At 35.6% G+C, this 18156-nt stretch overlaps 1 protein-coding gene across 2 annotated transcripts in view; it reads left to right on the forward strand.

The window, feature by feature from the left end:
- Positions 1-17901, forward strand: part of LOC121382684 (mitochondrial proton/calcium exchanger protein-like) — a 28793-nt gene extending 10892 nt beyond the window's left edge. The window contains exons 5-14 of one of the 2 annotated variants that reach the window (XM_041512222.1): positions 241-381; positions 1294-1497; positions 3221-3472; positions 4383-4529; positions 6196-6207; positions 9420-9525; positions 10234-10385; positions 11667-11929; positions 14223-14364; positions 15217-17901. In XM_041512222.1, the coding sequence (XP_041368156.1) occupies positions 241-381; positions 1294-1497; positions 3221-3472; positions 4383-4529; positions 6196-6207; positions 9420-9525; positions 10234-10385; positions 11667-11929; positions 14223-14364; positions 15217-15396 (1599 nt within the window). In that variant the 3' untranslated portion in view covers positions 15397-17901. The remainder of the gene's footprint in view (positions 1-240; positions 382-1293; positions 1498-3220; positions 3473-4382; positions 4530-6195; positions 6208-9419; positions 9526-10233; positions 10386-11666; positions 11930-14222; positions 14365-15216) is intronic. The other variant, XM_041512223.1, reaches the window with a different exon arrangement.
- Positions 17902-18156: the final 255 nt, after the last annotated feature.

An 18156-nucleotide genomic window follows, 5' to 3' on the forward strand; every position in this document is an offset into this window, starting at 1 on the left:
ATGAGAAATGTATTTTGTGGTATTAAAAACACCAGGATGACCAAAAAACACTTCGAATGTACGGAAATTGGTAATCTGAACAATAATATCTATGTAAAGTATGATTTAAGTTACCAAAAATGGATATAATAGTAAAAAATATGCGTTAGTGTTTAAAAACTAGGGTATGTCCCTTTAATTGGATATAAGCATGGAAATAAGTTGAAATGAAAGTTATCCTTGGTGTTTTTGTGTTAATAGCAAGAGAAGCTGAAGAAACAGCTGAAGGTGAAGCTGGAGATGGCCAAGTTTCTTCAGGACACAATCCACGAGAGTGCACTGCAGAGCAAGAAGAAGAAACGAGGACAGATGGTCGAGGAATTCTCTAACTTCATGCATAAGGTTTTAAAATATTGTACTGTTCTTCATATCATTGTCTTTAAAACCTCAAGCGAGGACAGATGGTTGAGGAATTCCATATCTTCATGAATATGGTTTTAAAATATACTGTTCTTCATATCATTGTCTTTAAAACCCCAAGCGAGGACAAATGGTTGAAGAATTCTATATCTTCATGAATAAGGTTTTAAAATATACTGTTCTTCATATCATTGTCTTTAAAACCCCAAGCGAGGACAGATGGTTGAGGAATTCTATATCTTCATGAATACGGTTTTAAAATATACTGTTCTTCATATCATTGTCTTTAAAACCCCAAGCGAGGATAGATGGTTGAGGAATTCTAAAACTTAATGAACAAGGATTTAAAGTATTATATTGTTCTTCAGATCATTGTCTTTAAAACCCCAAGTGAGGACAGATGGTCGAGGAATTCTCTAACTTCATAAATACGTTTTTCATATAATATTATTACATGTCCTTCAAATATTTATTCCAACGTCTTTAAAACCCAGTGTCTCATTAGGGAAAAATCGTCTGCAGATCTGATAACAGCTATTTGAAAGTTGATCACATCGGGGTGTGGGTAGAGGTCTACCACATTTATCTGCTTTTTTGGTTTTAAATAAAAGTTTGTAGGTGGTGGGTGTATAAAAAAAATCGGAGAGAATAGTGAAACATAGCATATGCTGTATCTAGAGAAAACAGTTTTTCTTTTTTATTTCATTCATCTATTCATTTGCATAACAGTGTTAAAGCCATTCTTCTTACAGTTTAGATGTACAGTTTAGACAAATTGTAAATTGGATTACATTTTATGCCTCATTATATAAGTAAGTGTTTACAATTGCTTGTAAAATTTACTTTTGCAGTTTGATTTTCATCCAACTCAAAATGTGCCTTAATTTTTAATAGGTTCGCAGTGAGGGAATTCGTCCGACCAATAAAGAAATTCTGAAGTTCTCCAAGTTGTTTGAAGATGAGATAACTCTGGATAACCTGTCACATGCCCAACTGCAAGCACTGTGTAGAGTGTTGGGCATACAGCCCATCGGAACAGATGCCGTACTTCGCTTTCAGCTCAGGCTTAAACTCAGGCAGTTAAAGGCTGATGATACGGTATCCTTTTATTTTATTTCTATCTACACCATGGTTATTATATTCGGTTAATTTCTTTGTTATGATTCATTACCCCATACCACAGAATGTAAACGAAGGATGAAGCCAGGGTGATAGAAGATTTATTGCAAATGATTGTCGATTATAGAACTTTATACTGGTTATAGTGTTTAGTGATTTCCCTAGAAATTTGGCAAGGCATGGTAGACCAAACACTTTTGGGGCATTTTCACCATTTTCGGAGCACTTGTTTTTCATTAAAAATACACAAAAATTAATTGAAATAAACATTAATGTAATTTATGTGCTTGCTTTAATAAATGAATGGTAAAAGATATAAAAGTCATATTTTATTAATTAATAGTACCTTTTTGGATGTTTTATAAAGGCAATTTTAGAATTAATTAAATAAAAAGGCTTGTTTAATCTCAGGGCAGCATGGTGCTGATTAAGGTAAGATGGTGCTAGACTATTGAGGCATGGTGCTGCACCATGCTAAAACAAGCTAGGGGAAACACTAGTGTTTTAACTATTCCTATTTTGAGCCAAATACTTTAGTGTACTTTAAAATGTTATAGGTGTCATATATTAGGGTTAAATTTATTTTCCAGAGAAATATGGCATCTGCTTTGGAGTTGCAGAGTTATTTGCCTAAACCCTTTCTTTGACAGATTTACATACCGGCCTCGGTGGCGTCGTGGCAGGCCATCGGTCTACAGGCTGGTAGGTACTGGGTTCGGATCCCAGTCGAGGCATGGGATTTTTAATCCATATACCGACTCCAAACCCTGAGTGAGTGCTCCGCAAGGCTCAATGGGTAGGTGTAAACCACTTGTACCGACCAGTGATCCATAACTGGTTCAACAAAGGCCATGGTTTCTGCTATCCTGCCTGTGGGAAGCGCAAATAAAAGATCCCTTGCTGCTAATCGGAAGAGTAGCCCATGTAGTGGCGACAGCGGGTTTCCTCTCAAAATATGTGTGGTTCTTAACCATATGTCTGATGCCATATAACCGTAAATAAAATGTGTTGAGTGCGTCGTTAAATAAAACACTTCTTTCTTTTTTTTGACAGATTTACGCTTTTTTCTTTTTGTTATTACCGGTATGTTATTTACATTGAAAAATATTTGTTTGTATATACTTTCCTTAGTTAGCCACTGATTAGCTAATTTTAAAAAATAAATTTGCGCTTGGGTGTTAAACCTTCATTCATTGTCTTTTGACAAAGCATGATGTAGGTCATTGGTAAAGTGCTCATCTGATGCATAGTCGGTGTAGGATCGATCCCCATCAGTGGGCTCATTTGGCTATTTCTCGTTCTAGCCAATGCTGGTATATCAAATGCGGACATGTCCTATCCTGTCTATGGGATGTTGCATATAAAAGATCCTTTGCTACTAATGAAAAAATGTAGCAGGTTTCGTTTCTAAGACTATGTAAAAATGATCAAGTATTTGACATCCAATAGCCGATGATTAATACCTCAATGTGCTCTAGTGGCATCATTAAGCAAAACAAACTTTAGCTTTTGAATAAATAGCCAAAGTATCAGTGTGTCTGTGAAGGGTAATAATAATAATGGAAGTATAAATGTGGTGACCTCTATAGATTCCAGGTCTGTATTTTGTGGTAACCTACATGTATACGTGGGTTACCAGTCACGTTGCTTATTTTGATGCCTACTCTCATTAACTGATTTCTTCAATTGTTGGTTTTGACAGATGATTGACAAAGAGGGAATTGATGCTTTGTCAGTGCAAGAACTGCAGGCAGCGTGTCGTGCGCGGGGGATGCGGGCACTGGGTCTTCCTGAGAACCAGCTGAAGCTGCAGCTTCGAGAGTGGCTCGACCTGCACCTCTACATGAAGCTGCCCACGTCGATGTTGCTGCTGTCGCGGGCATTGTATATGTCAGAAACGCTGTCGACCAAGGCACAGCTGGAGGCAGCCATTTCATCACTGCCTGACAAAACAGTAAGCAGTCACTTCAACTCTTTTAATGTATGTAGGTGATGTAGGATATAATTTAGTTGAGTCCCTCAAGGGTGATCACTTCCTTTTTGCATTACATTTCATGCCAGCATATTCAACATGCTTCCCTTCTCATTACCCAGTTTAATGCTAGACTCAAACTACCAACTGCCAGCAGAAAGTTGGCCAACTCTACAGATGCATTGTAATTTCCACAACTTCCGACTTATGACAGGTGTGCTCAGATTTAACAATAATGGGTTATACAATGAGAATCGAGTTGTACTAGCAACTGAACAGTTGTAGAAGTCGTGACAGCAGAAAGTTGGCCAACTTTGTGCTGGCAGTTGATAGTCTGAGACTAGCACAAGAATCACAGCTTTAGACCATATGTCTGAATTATCTTTTCTCACACATCCGAATGTCCCATTGTAGATAAATAAATGATGTCGTCATTTTAGTGCATCATTTATGTCTATGATGACATTAACTTATACACTTTCAGCCTAATGCTGAGGGATTTTTGTTTCCAGATAAACTATGTTAAAAAGGTGTATAAGAAATATACACCAATTCTCATTGGAGACAATTTATCTTACAACTCATTGTTCCCAAAAGTATGTAACTTTCTTTTGCTCAATGGATACATTTGGCAACCACTCGTTGTATGGTAATCATCTCCAATGGGTACTCGTGTATTATTCTGTATTTATCTAATAGTCAGCTATAAGAGACACACTGAAGATTGGTTTCCTCTCTCAGTATCTGTGTGGTTCTTAACCATATGTCTGACGCCATATAACTGAAAAGAATGAACAAAATGTGTTGAGTACGTCGTTAAATAAGACATTTGCTTCTAATATTCAGTTATAAAAGACACACTGAAGTTTTGCATTCTGTTGGGGTTTTTTAGACTGAGGAGGCGAAGCTGAAGTTTGCTGAGCTGAGCGGCGAGGCTGTGGACAACAAGGTGAAGCTGGACATCATCAAACACGAGCAGGAGGAGATCCAGAAGGAGGAGGAGGAGCAGAAGATGGAGGAAATGGAGGATGCAATCAGAGTGAGACGAGACTTTAAAAAATATATTTTTACGCTCAGGGTTCATATGGGTTGTCAAGATTCTCATGGAATTTGCTAATCTCATGTTATCAGGCTTGTAAAGTTGGGAATGTTGTGTTGGGTCATTGAAAGTGAAACATGGTTTAAACAAATTCACGTAAAAAATACATTGTAATATTATGTTGATGATAGCAGAGAAAATATGTCAAATCCGTAACAAAAATGGATGGGTTTTTTTAAAAGTCATAGAATTTGGTTGATAACAATGTGTACTATAAACCCTACCATTGCTGTAACAGAAATTACACACATTATTATTTTATTTTATTTTTAATAAAAATTACCAAGTATTATGCTTAGTGGTTTTCAAAATTATTTTTGGCAACGATGAAAAGAAGAAGAACCTTTGGATTTATTTTTCAAAACTGGATTTATTGGGAGTCCAGATTAATTTTCATTTCTGTTTAGGGCTCTTGGTAAACCTTTGGATGTGTGCATTCCAAGCAGTATCCAAACCATGTTAATTTAAAAAAATCTCATCTCTGTTTCTCAGAATCTGATGCCCTACAACTACAAGTCTGTCTAGTTCTAAAAAAAAATAGTGTGTGGAAAAGCCTTACTTTTTTGGTTGGGTGCACAGTAGCATAACTGAGTTTAAATTCTTACAAAGAAACTGCAACTAGATTTTCAAATATTCTGATTTGACAGTTACATTAGATAGGTAAAAATATTTGTACTAGACCAAAAACGTGTTACATAATACCACACAGGGACATAAACAAAAGAAAAATGGCATTTTCCAAGTGAGTTAATAAATAGAATTGAATTAATGCCATCCTTATATTTACCATATTGAGAAATTTCAATTCACACAAAGACCTCAGTTTCATGACAAGTACAGTCAGACCTCGTTACAATGACTAACATTACTTTGACATTTATAACGTATAATTGTCGGAACAAATGTACATCAATGTTGTTCTGTTCATTATGTACATCTTAATTCCCACCTTTCGACACACAGAGCAAAGTTCATCTGACTTCTGAAAATACCTCTTCACAATGATATTACTTGAACAAAGATGCCATAATGGGTTAAATGTGGCACTGTTGACAAAGAGTTGATGACCAAAGTTATCAGTACACACTTGACATACTTGATCTCGCCGGGAATTAAAATCGGCAGATATGTTGCTTTTAAAAATAAGCCTTTAGTCATTCAATTAAAGAATTAACCTAAAATAATTATGTTTTTTGTTGTTACGGCGATTAGTAAGTGCTGACAGAAGCAGGTACAAATCATAGATGTTTTTAACCCCTTGATGTCGATCTGTTAATTAATAGATTTAATAATGCTTTTTTGAAACATATTTTTATTGCAGGTACATCTATTTGTTGTCTTTGATAATAACTGCAATGCATTAATTTAATTATTTAAATGCTATTCAGTCTTCTGTTATAATTTGGATATTATAATAACCATTTAGCAGTAATTTTCCATGTAATTTTAGCATGGGAGATAACTCGTGACAATTTCGCTATAACCACAATTGCGATATAACGACAAAGTGGCCCAGTTAACAAGAGTGGTCATTGTAATAAGGTCTGATTGTAGTTTGTTTGGGATGTGACTGAAGACTGTTATTTTCAATTTTAATATCTTGCAGCACATAATTGAGGTAAGTTTGTGAAGTACCTCATTACATGATTATATCATCCCTACTCACTGACCTTGTGTTATGAAACACATTAGTGTATGTAACATGTGTAGGTTTTTATTATTATTACATTCTGGCTTTTGTAGCTCAGTTATTCATAGCTAACTTGCTTTATATTTTACACAGTTTGTTGAAATATTTTAATATAAATCCTATAATTCTCCATAGATACATAATTTTTGTTATACATGTGGGATGCTAACAGAATTTGAAGCATTAACATTATCGTTTCAAATTTAGTTTTGCTTTGTATACAAGTAACTAAGCAAGGCATGTATGCAGGGGAAAGGTTTCATTGGTTGAAATAATGAAATTACTTCAAAGGCCTAAATTAAATTTTAGTGGGTTTTTTTTTTTAATATATATATATTGTATACATGTAAGTCCCTTCAGGGCTAATATTATGTTATACATTATTGGTCCTCACCACAATCTAAATACACACCCCTGCAAACATTCCTGCACATGTATTTGTAACCAGTGGACAAATAAACCAATATTATAATTTAGCATCAATGTATTAACAAGAGAGACTGCACAATTGATTGCTTTAATCGTACATTTTATTAGTCCCCTACCAGTCCAACCGGAGACCCACTGTACGTTTTGTTTGTCTGTCTGTCCTACATATGGTCTTTCGGACTTTTTATTTTTTAGCAATGTCTCAAGATATTGAGTTGAAATTTTATTTGTGTATAGCTTTATTATGTATAGTTACAGATCAAGTTTGACTTTTATGGCGATTTACCCATTTTTGACAGAGTTATAGCCCTTAATCTTAGGAGATATGAAAATTTGCTTTTCGGACTTTTTTTTTTTTTTGTAATGCCTCAAGATATTAATGGGACCTTTTTGTGTAAATATTTGTTATGTACTGTTACAGATCAAGTTGACATTTTTACAGAGTTATAGTCCTTGAAGATATGAAGATATGAAGATTTGTTGGGTCCAGTAGGGGACATGTATTGCTTTAGCAGTACTCTCAGAATGCATGTTTTCTCTGGTTTGTGTGGTGTATGAATGACTCATTAGTTAGCATCAACACATTTTTCTGTAGTGATCTTTGCGTAGCAGTATTGATATTTAAGGATTGTCTGTTATTTCTTTTACGTTCATCGGGGTATGAACAAAAAAAAATCATCCGCAAACTGTGTGAATCGGCGAAGCAGTATTGATATATTGTTTTAACTATGGTACTGGCACCAGTGGTTGTAAATATTTTAATTGTATTACTGTGTCTGTGTGTGTTTTTTCAGTACCATATTTGTTCTTTTTATTTTCATGCTTCCATCCAGTTAAGATACAAGCACTGCTATTTAGACTAACTGTCCAGGGACCTAATTCACTAAATTCATTGTAACTTTGCGATATTGCAGTGCAGTGCTAAACAACTTGCAAAGAGGATGCTTTGTTGTCTAACAGAGCCTAAGACAGCTTTATGAATTAGGTGCCAGGACAGAAGTCAATTACGTTGTGTTTTTTTAGTGGTTAATAGAGAGGTTTTATAAATACACCATTACTGTTCCGGATACAGTAAGCTAATCATAATGGGCCGAATTTACAAAGCCAATTTATGTCGTACACGCACTTAACTACATACATTTACAATGCTTAAACACCAGCATATAAGAAAAGCAAGCTTCGAAAATGTGGCCCAATATGATTTGGTAACAGTAGGAATCGTTTACCTAGTTTTGCAAATCAATACGCTTAGCGACTTAAAGAAGGCGGCATTCTCAGAAGTGTTATTTATTTAATTTTGGTTTTTTGTTTTCGAAATTACGTATTTATAAATTTATTACGTGTAGGTGCCTTATAATTGTAAAGAATGGGAAGTAAATTGCTGTGACATCACCATCCACACTCAAAGTGGTGACTTATCACTATACCTAACAGTAGGTAATGGTGTTGTTGCAAAAGCCTTTCTATTGAGAAAGATGTAGAGTAGTGAGAACTTTGTGTGCTACTCTCGTCATGTGACTGTGTACATGGATGCTTATTAAAACCCTGTGAATTAACTTTCAAATATTACCAGCCTTGGTTGTGGTGTGGTTAAGCCATCAGGCTTAAGGCTGATAGGTACTGGGTTCGCATCCTGGTAGTGGCTTTCACCCAGAGCAATTTTCATTTGTGTAAGGCCACTACACCAACGTGTTTCTCACTGACTAGCCACTAACTCACAACTAGCCATAATCCCACTGACCTGAACAGACAGCCCAGTTAGCTGAGGTGTGTGCCCTGGACGGCATGTTTGAACCTTATTTGGATACAAGCATGAAAATAAATATTAAAAACTCAAATAACTTTTAGATAATCTTTGTGTTAAAAGCCCGAATAACTTTTAGATCTATAATCTTTGTGAATGAAATTTAGGTAATATATATTATGCAGTTTTACTGAGAAATAATAATTGTAGCTTTTTTCTTTCTTTTCTTGTGGGTTTTTTCTGTTTTTTGGGGGGGTTTTTTTTTTGCTGTTAAAAGCATTAATTGTAAATTTTACGTGGCATAAATTGTGATTGAATTTATTAAACAATGGGAAGTAAGTAAGATAAAATTTAACTGCCATTTTCTAACACACAAGTGACAGTTAATTGTACAAACCAATGATACAGTGATTGATTAGCAATATGGAAGACCTATGGAACAACTACACGTTGATAGATTGTAGCCAGGTATTTCTTTCTTTTTTAAATACAAGACATTTAGTTGGTTTTGTGGAAAAACATTTTAGTTTACAATGGAAATATACATATGGAGTTTTTAAATTTGCTGGTTTTATTGTATATCTGATGCCCACAATTGTTTAATTTTTTTTAAATGACATTTGCGGGCATTAAATATAAAAAAAGCAAATAAAACATATGATTATCTCGTAAATGATAGTATGTACAGTGAAACCCCTCTAAATCGGACACTCTGGAAAATAAGTAAAAACGTCCACTTTTAGGGGCTATCATGTTTAGAGAGGTTCTGTTCTGTTCTGCTCTGTTCTGTGCTATGTTTAAAAAGAGACCTTAAAAAAACATCTGGTTTTGAAGGAATTTCGGTTTACATGGGTTCCAATTTTGAGTAGTTTCACTGTAATTAAATATTTGATGTGGTTTCTATGTTATTTTGATAGGTTTAACTGTAATTAAGTATATGGTTTCTCTCTGTTTGTTATTTAAACAGCAGCAGCAGCGAGAAGAGGCTGAAGCAGTGGCCGCCCAGACCGTGATGGAGAGCAAGGAAACGCCGCAAGATGAAGCTCTCATACTGGAGGCCAAACCCACTGAAGGTAGTCTGACATTTACAGAAATTTACTGGCCAGATGAACCAACATTTTATAACAACAAAAACTGTCACATTTATCACCAATGGCAGGACAGTGGAATTGATTGCTCATTATCAAAAGTAGTTGTACCTCGAACTTTGACCCAGCCGGATGTTATTTGGTTCAATAAATCAATCAACCGTTTGACACATGCTTACATCTACTGAACATTCAAGCACATCTGTCTTAAGCACATTCTCCGAATTTCAAAATTCGCCGAGTGTGTCAAAAATGGCAGTGGGTGGGAGGTGCTTTTGGAATTAAGAGTTAGTGCATTTCAGGGTTTTTTGGTGTTCGTTGAAGATTTTAAAATTTTGTTTCATTATAAAGTTAAATTGATCTACTGAAAATGTGACCTGTTTTGTTTATCACCAATTATCACAATAGTCCATTGTTCAGTTTTCTTTTTATGTCATAAAATTGTGTTCGAATTTGTAGTATTTTAAAGGCCGTGATTATACAGGGCTTACACTGGAACAAATTTTAGATTAGCCAATTTTCAGATATGTGTTTCCTTGAATGAAAATTATTAAAATATGATTAATTTAAGGAATATTGTATTAGCAAAAGACTAATGTTGTAGTCACTTTGTATAAAAATTAGCTGTTAGCTAATTTGGAAATGGACAGGGTGGTACATACTAACGAAAGCGTCAATATTGTTTCATGTTAGAATTGAAGGATATCCCTGCTGATGAGGAGATCACAGCCAAAGAATTGGAGGACATTGAGGTGGTGTTGGAGGAAATAGCTGAACAGAAGAAACTGAACATAGAGAAGAGCGAACTGCAAGACTTGAAAGAGGAAGTTGCAGAGTACCACGAGGTAAGCGTTTGGTTTGTTCAACAGTGATACATATACTTATGGCCTCCAAGTGGTACATATACTTAGGGCCTCCATGAATCTAAAATATTGGACTTAAGTACTTATGGGTCAAACTCGACCCGGACACGAGTACCCGATACTTACAATGGATGATAATGAGATTAAGGAATAAAGTAAAAATATAGCATTATGCATCTTAATTCCAGTGCTGAACATGGATGCCATTGTATTGCATTTAAAAACCGATTGATACGTGCAGTGTCGCGACGGACGAACGGCCAGTTTAAAAAGAGAAACTAGTGCATGATCATATAATTATTATGTATCTTATATCGTTGACTATCTATTGCTGAAATTATTGTCCTACATTGATCATTGTATTCCTCCTTGTATGGGTACTCGAGTCCTGTGAACAGACTCGAGTCTTGCTGGACTTGACCCGTGCCTGAGTACTCGAGTACTCGTGGAGACCCTATATAACCTGAACTCCATTGAAAATGCACCAGTCAGATTTGTAGTTGTGAAAAGGATAAGAGAAGAAAAAACAATACATTCAAATAGAAATTTTGTATGTGGGTTTTTTTCAGCTTTTCATCTGATTTGAGCTCTCTTTTTTTTTTGCATAAAATAGTTTTTGCAAAGTGGATCTGAAATGCTGAAAAATGGCCTTTATTTAAGTATGGTGTAGATTTTTCAGCTCTTATTTTTAACCGAATATCATATCCTTGCAGTGAAATGTATTAGGATTTGTAAATCATTCTTGTTAGTCTAAAAATGAAGGCTTGTGCACTTCAAACATGCAATATTTGTTTTGAATACAAACAAGTCTTTGATCAAGGCTTTAGAAAAAACTCAAAATTAACATGAGTTCTTTAATTATTATAATTCTAGATGAATATATTTATCCCCAAGGCAATATTGGGGAGAATATCCAGTCTAAAATGTAGAATTCTCTGAATAGGGATAGGATGTAGAACAGTGGTAAAATGTTCACTCAATGTATGGTATGAAGGATTTCAGGATCAATCACCCACGGTGGACATGATATTTTTCTCATCCTAACCAGATCTTCACAACTGATACATTAAATGCCACAGTGTGTACTGTCTTGCCTGTTGGAAATGCATATAAAAATACCTTACTACGTTTTCAGTCTGAGTAGCCTATACATCAGGTTTTCTCCCTTTCCCTTAATCCTCTGTCAAAATATCCATGTTAGACACCAAAGAGCCATATTGTATATCATTAATAAAACATTCCTTTCCTTTCTGTTTGAAATAGGACCTGGAAGACCTGAAGGAGGTGATCGTGTCATCGGAAGGTCGGCTGGAGGAGCTGGAACAGTCGAAGGCTGCCAAGCGTCTGATCAAGCACGTGGGCAAGATGATCAACGAGGTTGACGAGATCATCGCACACCTGCACCGCGACAAGGACAAGGTCAAAGAGGAGATCGAGGTGAAGGAGGTGCGGATGAGGTGGAGTGAGGAGCTCAAGAAGGACAAGGAGAAGATGGAGGCCATGATGGACGAGATCGACAAGGGGAAGTGAGTGCTTCACACTTAGTGATGTGCGCTTATCAAATTTGGCTTTGGTTTCAGTTTCAGGTTTCAGTTTTGACAAAAGAGTAGAGTTTCGATTTCGGTTTTTACTGACATTTTAAAAAAATTTGGTCTGACAATAAGAAAACTTTGCAAAGCTTAAAAAAGAAGAGTTTATAGAACAATTATAAAAAAATATATTAATAATAAAAAAATAAAAAAATTAGTCACCCGGGTTAGTATAAAAATGCATTAGCCTACAGATATTATCACCAGACCACGATTTTCCCCTCAAATTTTGTGAAATTTGTTTTTCCATATATTTTGATAAGATATTGTACAGATCAAATATAACTGGCTTTTATAAATATGTGGTCTTTTTTATTTATTGGCACCTCAAATGCTTTCGTGTGTACTTTCTTGCCTATAGAAAATGACCCTGACAATGATTTACTGTTATGTGCACTATTTGTCAGCATGGTTTTATTTTGCAACTAAAACAAAAAAAAGTAGTGAAAATAACCCCCCAAAAAGTAGTTCGAAAGACACTCACTCTGAATATCTTGGCCGAAGTGTGAGTAGGGCCTACGAATCAAATGGCCGAGTTGTTTCATCATCAGAAGTCTTCGGGTAATGTTATACAATACGATAAGAATGGCCAATATCATGGTAATTATTTTCGTTTGTAACCTGCATTAACTTTAACAAACAATTTATCCTTTTTTTTTGGACCTGCTTTGGATGAACAGAGCTAAAAAAAAAGAGACAAATTTGGAAAACCGAAAGTACAGAAAGAAAGAATTGTTTTATTTAACGACGCACTCAACACATTTTATTTACGGTTATATGGCGTCAGACATATGGTTAAGGACCACACAGATTTTGAGAGAAAACCCGCTGTCGCCACTACATGGGCTACTCTTCCGATTAGCAGCAAGGGATCTTTTATTTGCGCTTCCCACAGGCAGGATAGCACAAACCATGGCCTTTGTTGAACCAGTTATGGATCACTGGTCGGTGCAAGTGGTTTACACCTACCCATTGAGCCTTGCGGAGCACTCACTCAGGGTTTGGAGTCGGTATCTGGATTAAAAATCCCATGCCTCGACTGGGATACGAACCCAGTACCTACCAGCCTGTAGACCGATGGCCTACCACGACGCCACCGAGGCCGGTACCGAAAGTACAGTGTCTTTCTATCTAGTGTGGTAGTAGAGAGTGTGCCTGAGAAACTGTAGTCATTGATTGGTAGAGAGTGTGCCTGAGTAACTGTAGTCATTGATTGGAATGTAGTGCAGTAGTAGAGTGTGTACCTGAGGAACTGTAGTCATCGATTGGAATGTAGTGTGGTAGTAGAGCGTGTGCCTGAGGAACTGTAATCATCGATTGGAATGTAGTGCGGTAGTAGAGAGAGTACCTGAGGAACTGTAGTCATTGATTGGAATGTAGTGTGGTAGTAGAGAGTGCGCCTGAGGAACTGTAATCATCAATTGGAATGTAGTGCAGTAGTAGAGAGAGTACCTGAGGAACTGTAGTCATTGATTGGAATGTAGTGTGGTAGTAGAGAGTGTGCCTGAGGAACTGTAATCATAGATTGTATGTAGTGTGGTAGTAGAGCGTGTGCCTGAGGAACTGTAATCATCGATTGGAATGTAGTGTGGTAGTAGAGAGTGTACCTGAGGAACTGTAGTCATCGATTGGAATGTAGTGTGGTAGTAGAGAGTGTACCCGAGGAACTGTAATCATCGATTGAAATGTAGTGTGGTAGTAGATAGTGTGCCGATTGAAATGTAGTAGTGTACCTAAGGATCTGTAATCATCGATTGGAATGTAATGTGGTAGTAGAGAGAGTGCTGATTGGAATGTAGTGTGGTAGTAGAGAGTGTACCTAAGGATCTGTAATCATCGATTGGAATGTAGTGTGGTAGTAGAGAGTGTGCGTGAGAAACTGTAATCATCGATTGAAATGTAGTGTGGTATTAGATAGTGTACCTAAGGAACTGTAATCATCAATTGGAATGTAGTGTGGTAGTAGAGAGTGTGCCTGAGGAACTGTAATCATTGACTGGAATGTAGTTTGGTAGTCAAGAGTGTGTCTGAGGGACAGATCAGCGTAGGAATCTATTTTAAAATTACATTATAATTAAATATAATTATATGGCTTTTTATCCATATTTTAAAATTACCTCGCCTAACCCCATCCCCCCCCCCCCCCCCCCCCCCCCAAAAGAAGAAAAAATGCATATTTATTTTACTTCTAAAACTTCTGTTTATTTTGAGTCTTGTAATGTTGTTGCAGAGATAATATCATAGACATCAATGAAATGGTGCTGGCACTAAAACGTCTTCAGAAAGTACCCAATGAGACTCGACTACAGCAGATTCTGGAGGTTCTCGATGAAGACAGGGATGGAAATATTGATATCAGCCACGTTCTCAAGGTTTGTTTATTACTGTACACACACATTTGAAAGCCTTATACTAGAGGGTTTTTTTTATCTCCCGACCAGTGCATCATCGTACATCAAATGCTGTATGTACTGTCTGGGGGCGGGTCATAGTCCAGTGGTAAATGCTCGCTTTATGCATGGTCGGTTTGGGATCGATCTACGTCGGTGGGCCCATTGGGCTATTTCTCCCTAGTGCAATACATCTATCAAAGACAGGGTATGTGATATCCTGTCTGTGGGATGGTGCATATAAAAAATGTAGCGGGTTTCCTCTCTAAGACTGTCAAAATTAACAAATGTTTTGACATCAAATATAATTAATAAATCAATGTACTCTAGTGGTGTCGTTAAACAAAACAAACTTTAACTTTAAACTAAAATAACCATTTTGAAGGAATAGTCTCTGTAATGGTAGCATGTTTCCTCCATCTTTGTTTCTCAGAACGAGTATCAGAATAACCATGCTCGCCACCAAATGGCCATAGTTTACAATTTGCTGACTGAGGTGTCTTTTAGACAAATATCTGTTCCTTTTCCCGACCATCCCCATTGACTCCCAACTTTTAGAATGACCTCAGGTCGGTCTCACATTGTGCTTGTAACACTTTTGAAAGTGCTTGTTAAGTTGAGCATAAGTTTCTATGTCATTGCCATGATGTTAAAAAATTTCAGACTTTGTAGACCTTAAGTCCAGACTTAAATGTTTTTTTTATTAGTACCAGATCTGTTATGTTGTAAAACTCATAGTTCTATTACTCTATTATTTTCACTGATTGATTAATTTGTTTTTATTCCCCAAAAAGTTACAGCGAAAGCATTTGGCATTTGAATTTATTTTTGCAGGTGATTGAGCTCCTTGGGCGAGAAAACATTAAACTAAACAAATCTCAAATCTCTCAAATGACAGAACTGCTAAAGCGTGAAATGGAGATACAAGAAGCGGAGAAAAAGAAAGAGAAAGAAGAAAAGGAACGTGACAAAGAGGAAAAAGAACACAAGAAACAACAAGAAGCAAAAGGATAGTGTACAGATATTAGGATTATTCCATACCAAAACCTCAAACGTATAAATAAAGACCTGGACAAATCTGACAGACTAGTGGTGAAATACATAAAGATGCAGAAGCTCTAAAATATCTGTTTACAATGAACCAGTGAAAATGTCCATACCTGTATTTTCATTCTTCTTACCTATGATATTTATAGGCTGAAGTATACATATGCAAGTTGTTCACTTTAAATGTGTGTAGGCAAATACATAACACTATTCCAGAAACGGATCGAGATTTGACCATTAACACACAAAAAAGTATTTCTTAAAAGGACATTAAAATTAAAAGTGATTTGTTATGAAAGCATTGTTATAAAAATATATGTATCTTGTGATAAAACGTTTGAATCGTATTAAAAATTGACTTTCCTAATTTCTAACATTCATGAACTAACAAAAAACAATTACTTTAACACACTGTGTGAATGGCATAGCTTATTGTGTTCTGTATGACTGACTGGTTTGCTTTTTTAGGGTCTTCCCCACCCCACCACCTCTTTTATTTCGCAAATAAAAAAAAGGGGGAAAAACTCTTTCATATGTTACTAAAACTGCTAAATAATTAGTTGGCTTTATTAAGCTCACGGCTAAATGTATAATTTTGGATATGATTGTAATCATATACTTAATTCATTTCTGTTGAAAGAAGGGCATTATGGAGATATATTTTGAAAGGGAGATTCTTAAACCACATGATTTATAATAATACAAAAATTAATTTTAAGAATTAAAATGTTACTATAGTTCAACCATTACATTTTCAGTTCATATAAAGTGTTTTTCAGTTAAAATCAAAATGTTGTTTGAGTGACAGGTCTGAAGTTAGCATGACCTCATTTTAATTGCCATAGTTCACTGTGAGAATTACAGGTAAGTGGAATCACATTCTACCATTCCAACCAGAGGCCATTGATTCACTATTTAGTTTTCAAATGAAACTGAATCAGGAGTCAAATCAACTGTGTGAATTAGAGCTAGGCGGTATACCGTATATACCATTCAGTATCGGTAGCATGTCGGTACCAATTTACCGTACCGAGCTAATTTCAAAATAACGAAATTTTGGGATTAAAAAATGTTATCCGCCATTTAGTAGAGCACTAACATTATATCTGATGAACACAAATTAGCAGTTGAGACTTTAACTCGGGCATGCATTTAAAGCTGAGTAGCTCAATATTGTTATCGGTATTGTATAAATACCAAATACCATACCGATATCAAGGTAAATCTCCCAGAAACTACCAATATTGATACCAAACCTGAAATTTCAATACCACCCAGCTCTAGTGTGAATATAGATAATAGCTTACAGTGATTAATTAAATATTTTTATCCAGTTTTCACTTTGTTTCATTAGTTTCGTCATTTAGCAGCAAAGGGAAAAGACAACAAGGCACAAATTAGATGCATATATATTACTTGAGCAGCGTTCTCATTATGCAATTGGTCTCACCAACTTGTCACATGTGATTTATTGGCCTTACAAAAATTGGAATGTATAAGACTAAAGTTGTTCCGATTGAGGTGTTCTCACAGTACAATTTGATTGCATGCGACAAGTCTGTGTGACTAATTGCATAATGATAATGCCCCTTAAGGAGTGGCAGGGTTTCGGTATGTTAGAGTTTGTGTCATGTTGAATTTATCAAATACCCTGCAAAGCAAATATGCCATTTAAAATAGGAAAGAACTTAAGACAATCTATTTTTGTGAACATAGTTATACATTCTTCGTACAAGTTAGGTGACAAGTTAGTGCAAAAATATTTGTCAGAAATAATGTAGATTCATGATCAAGTAGGGTTGCCTTTTCAGACTGGAAAATGCAGTAAATGCAATCATTAACGTCATTGAGTTACACATCATTTTCTGAAAAAATTTTGAATTGGTGTTTATGAAATTTACATTATAAAACCATGGTATTAATGTACAGTATTGGGATATGCAATAACTTAGTAGTCCTAATGTTCTCTTTAATACATCGAAGCCAGGAGATGGAGATCTGCACTTTTTCTGAAGTGTCTGTCAAGAATTGGAATTAAAACAGTTCCAGCATAGTTAAAACATGGTGAAATATGATTGTCATTTTAAATTCCATTACTGTGTGTGAATGATATTTTTCTGTTTCGTTTTTGTGTTGCAATATATATTATTATTATGTAGATACATACATACAAATATACAGTACAGTTGTATATATATATATATTTACAGTTCACTGTTCTGTCAGTATACTCTGAAAAAACCCTCTGAATTTTGTTACATTTAAAAAATATGAACAATACTAGGTCTCTTTTGAGTTCCAGTTCTACACTGATTTCATATATAAAGCTTTTCTATATGTAGACCAATAAATATGATTGTGACTTCTATTAAAGGAGCTTGTTGGTAGCACCCATTTGAAGTTATCATAAAGCTTGCCATGTATATTTGTAGATATATTTGAAAGATGCAAGTAAACATCTGGAAAGTGAAATGGAGTTGATTTTATTTTGTAGGTTTATTATGTTAGATATTTTTAGTTACATGATAATCTGCAATGTTTGTTGGTGACCTATTCTCTGGAGGGGCAGGACATAGCCCAGTGGTAAAGTGCTCGCTTGATGCACGGTCAGTTTAGGATTGATCCATTTCCATTGAGCTATTTCCCATTCCATCCAGTGCTCCACAACTGGTATAACAAAGGCTGTAGTATGTACTATCCTGTCTTTGAGATGGCGTATATAAAAGA

The sequence above is a fragment of the Gigantopelta aegis genome, chromosome 10 (genome assembly GCF_016097555.1).
Source record: "Gigantopelta aegis isolate Gae_Host chromosome 10, Gae_host_genome, whole genome shotgun sequence".
Lineage (NCBI taxonomy): Eukaryota > Metazoa > Mollusca > Gastropoda > Neomphalida > Peltospiridae > Gigantopelta > Gigantopelta aegis.